Source organism: Pteropus alecto, unplaced genomic scaffold, assembly GCF_000325575.1.
Source record: "Pteropus alecto unplaced genomic scaffold, ASM32557v1 scaffold134, whole genome shotgun sequence".
Classification (NCBI taxonomy): Eukaryota; Metazoa; Chordata; class Mammalia; order Chiroptera; family Pteropodidae; genus Pteropus; species Pteropus alecto.
This window is the reverse complement of record NW_006436283.1, coordinates 3,011,516-3,016,438: the sequence shown is the minus strand read 5'-3', so window position 1 is coordinate 3,016,438 and position 4,923 is coordinate 3,011,516. Positions and strand designations below refer to the sequence as shown.

The 4,923-nt window shown below is 58.8% G+C and overlaps 1 protein-coding gene across 1 annotated transcript in view; it reads left to right on the top strand.

Moving 5' to 3' along the window:
* Positions 1–2,833, top strand: part of CUNH17orf99 (chromosome unknown C17orf99 homolog) — an 8,710-nt gene extending 5,877 nt beyond the window's left edge. Inside the window, 4 exon segments of the mRNA XM_025047113.1 lie at positions 898–1,137; positions 1,140–1,197; positions 2,476–2,566; positions 2,568–2,833. Of these exon segments, the coding sequence (XP_024902881.1) occupies positions 898–1,137; positions 1,140–1,197; positions 2,476–2,566; positions 2,568–2,807 (629 nt within the window). The 3' untranslated portion in view covers positions 2,808–2,833.
* Positions 2,834–4,923: the final 2,090 nt, after the last annotated feature.

Here is a 4,923-nt window from a genome sequence, read left to right as displayed (position 1 = left end):
TCGGTGCAAATGTGCCACTTTCGTACAAGGAGACCCCTGGAACGAGCACGTAGGCCACACTTTAGCGTGTCCCCGGACAGTAACTGCCTGGTCATTGAAGCGAGTTGTGCCAGCGACCAACAGTGAATTTCTGGTCTCCCGCCACGGGCCCGGGGCACAGCGACAAGCCGGAATGACACCGCTGTGTCCCCAGTTTCTCCACGCTGCCTACTCAGGTCCTAACTTCATTTTATTTTTACAGTAAATCCTGAGGGCGGAAAGAGTCTAAACCCAGGAGGCAGACTTCTTTCCGGCAGTTTCTTCTTTCTTTCTTTCCTTCCTTTTTTTAAATTGGGGGGTGATCGTCACATGACAAAAGGGACCATTTTAAAGTGATAATTCAGTGGCATTTGGCGCATTCACAATGTAATGCGACCAACGCGTCTATCTAGTTCAAGAACATTTTCATCACCCCAAAAGGAAATCCTGTCTCCCATTAAGCAGTCCCCCCGCCACGCCAGCCCCTACTGACCCCCAATCTGCTTTCTTTTCTGTGGGTTGCACGTTTCCCGAGCTTCGTCTGTGTCGTAGCACTTGTCAGTCACCCGCACTCTTTTTTATGGCGAAATACTGTTCCGTCCTGGGGCTGGGCCATGTTTTATTTAATCCGTTCGTCTTGGTGGACGCGGGAGCCATTCCCGCTTTTTGGCCGTCGTGACTGGTGCGGCTGTGTGCGCTCGCGCATCTGTGGGGGTCCCTCTATTTAATACTTCTGGTGCCTTTCTAAGAGTGGGGTTGTGGGGTCACATGGTAACTCGTTGTTTGACCTTTTGAGGAACCGCCAAACCAGCGTTTTCTCACGGTGCTTGATAAAGGTTGGTTTCCTTCTTCCTCCACTGGCTGTCTCGCCCCCCTGAGCCGCCCCTGAGATCGGCATCGCCTACAAAGTCCTGGAGGGCTTCCCAAGAGGCCACCTCGTTCTCCTAACTTGCCACCGGCCTGAGGTGCCCCCGCCCATCGCCTGCTCCCTCTGGGGGAGCAGGGACATCGAGGTTGCCGAGAAGGTGGTGAAGACCCAAGACCTAGCCTTCTTCAGCATCCACGCCACGCTCAAGTCCAGGCCAGACCTGCTCAGCCACTCCTGCCCGGCGGCCACCACTGGGGCACGCACACGGCCAGCGCCAAGCCGTAGAGGCACTGGGAGCTGTGGACCAGTGAGTGCATGGGGTGTGGTGGGGGGGACCGTGTGGGGTGCAGGGTCTAGAAAGTAAACAAAGCTCCTTGGAGCAGGAATTATGGGGGCTGGGCTAGAGGGGAGAAGGCAGGAGGGTTGGGATAGGACAAGTGACCTGCCTCCAGGGTCCACTCTTGGTCCCTGAGGGCCTGGTTACAGGCTGCTGCAGCCCTAGCTGGCCCCCTGGGGCTGAAGGGACAGGTGAAAAAGAGCCTGAGGCTCTTTTCTTTTAACCTTTCTGACCTCCAGCTGACAAAATAGTTTGATCTCCTTTAATCTTCACAGCAGCTGAGGATGGGGGCGTGGGTCCAGCCTACAGAGGAGGAAGCTAAAGTTTTAGGAACCTAAAAACAGGCCCCAGGCCACCCAGCTTGCAAATGACAAAGAGGGGTTTCAAGCTCCACTCCGTCGATTTCCAAAAACCTGTGTCCTTCTCATTTCTGTCCTGCTCTTAACTCAGGTGTCCCTCCCGGTAGGAGGCATGGGGGTGCGGGCAGGAGGGAGGGAGGGAGGGCACTGGTGGGATTGGGACCCCCTGGACCCGCACCTGGGAAGAGACAGCCTGGAAGAGCAGAGCCCAGAGTCTAGAGCATTACGGGTCAGGGTTCAAATGTTGACACTTATAGGCTGTGGGTTCTTGGGCAAGTCACTCAACCTCTCTGCCCCTGGGTTGCTTCATCTACAAAACAGAGATAATGGTATGACCCCAGGAGGGCGGGACAGCTTCAGCGTGAACTCTTAGGGGGTAGAGTCTTGGACCAGGGGTGGTGGCTGTAACTCAGCGGTAAGGCTGCCTAGAGCATTAGCCTGAAGGCCCTGAGGGGTTCTAAATCTAGAATCTTCGAAGGGATCGTTCTCGTCCTGAAGGAGCATGTATTCCAGGAAGAGAGTCCAGACTGAAAGAATGTAAACAGGATTGCCAGATAAATTGTGCATAGGAAATACTCATGCTGAAATATTATTCATTGTTTACATAAAATTCAAATTTACCTGGGCATCCGATATTTTTATTCGCTAAGTCTGGCAACCCCCCATGTAGTACATGTGAGAAAAATCCAACGAGAAGTTGCGTGGTACACACTGCAAGTAGGGTAGAAGCCCAGACATGGGGCAGAGGGAGTAGGCAATCCGGAAGGCTGCCTGGAAGAGACGGCAATCACGGCTGGGTCTCCGGGTTTATTGGTCTGTAACAAGGGGACTTGCCGGGGAGAGGGTGTTAGCTCCCGGCCATGCCTGTGCTACCCCGTCCCACCCTGCCAGAGCCCATGTCACCGCTTGCAAGCTGACTTCACCCTGCTGGACAGAGGGTCAGGCCCCACAGTTGAGATGTCCTCCCAGGCACCTGTGGGCAGCCCCTCCCATCACCTACAGCCTGGTCAGGAAGGACGGGCATGTCCACGTGCAGCAGAGACCACGCCACGGGCAGCCTGCCAGCTTCTCCTTCCCCCTGACCCAGACGTTGGACTGGTTCCAGTGCCGGGCTGACAATGGCGTCAGTGTCCAGAGCAGCCCCTTCACGCTCGTGCCCCAGGTGAGAGGGCCCTTGGTTTCCGGAGGGGCAGCCGGCACTCCAGGGCAGGTGGGCGGGAGGTAGAAGAGCCCCATCTGGCCACTGCCAGGAACAGGGAAGGGCATCCCGAAGCGGCCATGCCCACCCCGGCCTTACCTCAGGGAAGTGAAGGCCAGACATGCCCTCATCCCTCAGCCTCCATGCTGGCCCACAGCCTTTACCGCCATCACAGCTGTCACCTTTGGGCCACCGGGCCAGACGGCACAGACCAGGTGGGAAACCGGTGCTGGAGGCGGGGGAGGAGCAAGGACTGTGGGTGGCCAGTGTGGACCGACGGAGGCCCTGGCTGCAAGCAGTGGGCCGTGGGTTTGTAGGGCAGGGCTGCCAGCAGGGCAGTTACACGCGACTTGCAGAAGTTGAAGGGCCTACTGTGTGCCAAGTGCCTGCTAAGGGCTTACTGAGTCATGGCTTTATGTGACCCTGTCCGCTGCTGCAGCCGTCCAGCCCGCAACAGTCAGCTGGCCTCTGGGTGGGGCATGCTCCTGTGTTCCTTATGGGACTAAGGAGGGATACCGGGGTGGGGGACGATGCCTCTGGGGACCAGCGCGAATCAGGGGCTTCTGCCCTCCATAGGAACCACATAGGCTCGTGTTTCCCAGCTGGCAGCAGGAAGCAGGGGCCAGATCTCCCGGGGTCTCCTCCCCGAGGCCACCACTTCACTGACTTGTAAAGTGACCAGAGCCTTTGTGTTGTCCGACCGCAGGCAGCGCAGGCCTCTGTGCTCCACCTGCCCGGCCCGCGGAGGTGGTGCAGTCACCTGGGCCCCACAGACTTCCCTCCCTCGGTTCCTAAGACTCTGCCATCTCCTGGTGCAGCCTCTTCAGTGGGCATCGGTGGGGAATGTGCCCTTGGCACTCTCCACATCTCACCTCGGGGGCCCTTCCCCTAAAGTCTCTGTCCTTCCTGAGGGCCAGACTCATGGACGAGCCATGTCACCTCTCTGAGCCTGTTTTCCCTTCTATAAAATGGGGTACATGACCTGGTTCCCACTTGCAATGTGACCAGGGGCCAGCGCTTGCCTACTCGGTGATTCAGTGCCCCTCTTCATTTAGTGGGGTGACTAAGCCCCAGGCCCCTCCTCTGGCCCGGGGCATGGATGACCTTGGCACCATAAAAGTCCTGGAAGCCTTGGGAGGCGTGCTTGCCTAACCTGGAGTCTCACCTCCTTCATCATGAAGGTTGTGACAAGATACAAGCTCAGCAGAGACCCCATTGCCTGCCACAGAAGGACCCACCACTGGAAAGAGGAACGAAGCCGCCAGCCTGAGCCCCCAGGGTTCTGCGATTTCGTGATGCATGGGGCAGGGGGGTGGGGGTGTCTAGAGGTCGGAGGGGCCTCTGTGCAGGCCCTGTCCTCGCCCCTCAGTGGCTTGTCACCATCCATGTGGGTCTGGGAAGAAGGTGAAGGGTAGACTGTGAAGAGACCGGCTGCACCCCTACCCAGGAACCCCCCATCTGCTCCCCGCTTCCCCGGAGTGGTACCCCATCCCCTGGTGTCCCCGTTTTCTGGCGCCACCCGTCGGCCCCCGATGATCCGGCTCACCGGAAGGACTCCACCCCAGCTGGCCAGCACCCCCTCATTAACCTTACTTCCCCAGAAAAGGGTGTCTGGAATTCCCCCCTCAGCTGATGGTCCCGGAGAAGGCGCCCCCACGTCTCCACAGAGCCTTCCCTGTTCAGACGCTCGGAACCTGCTGGAGGAAAGAACTGGATTAAACTGTGCCCCCAGCCTGTCACCCCGGAACTTCGTCTCAGTCTGCGCACCACTTTGGAGCCTGGAAGTCTGAAGTCACACAGCCGCTCACGGCCTTGGGACCCGACCCAGCTCGGGAAGAATTCGGGATGGGGCGGTGGTCTCAACCCCACCCCAGGCTTAGCTCGGGGGAGGAGGAAAGAGCGACGGGCCAGGCAGGGAGGGTGTCCAGGCTGCGGCCTGGGGTTTGGAGTGGAATGGGGAGGCGGAGTGGGCTGCATCTGAGGGTGGGTCCCGAACGGGGCGTCTTGGAAGGGCTTCCTGGAGGAGGAGGCGGGAGTGCGAGGGAAAAGGGCGCGTGGGGCTGCCGCGTCTCTCTCTCCCCGAGGACCCTCTGGCCCCTTCGGGGTTGCGCCGCGCCAGCACAGCGACAGACGAGACTCCCGC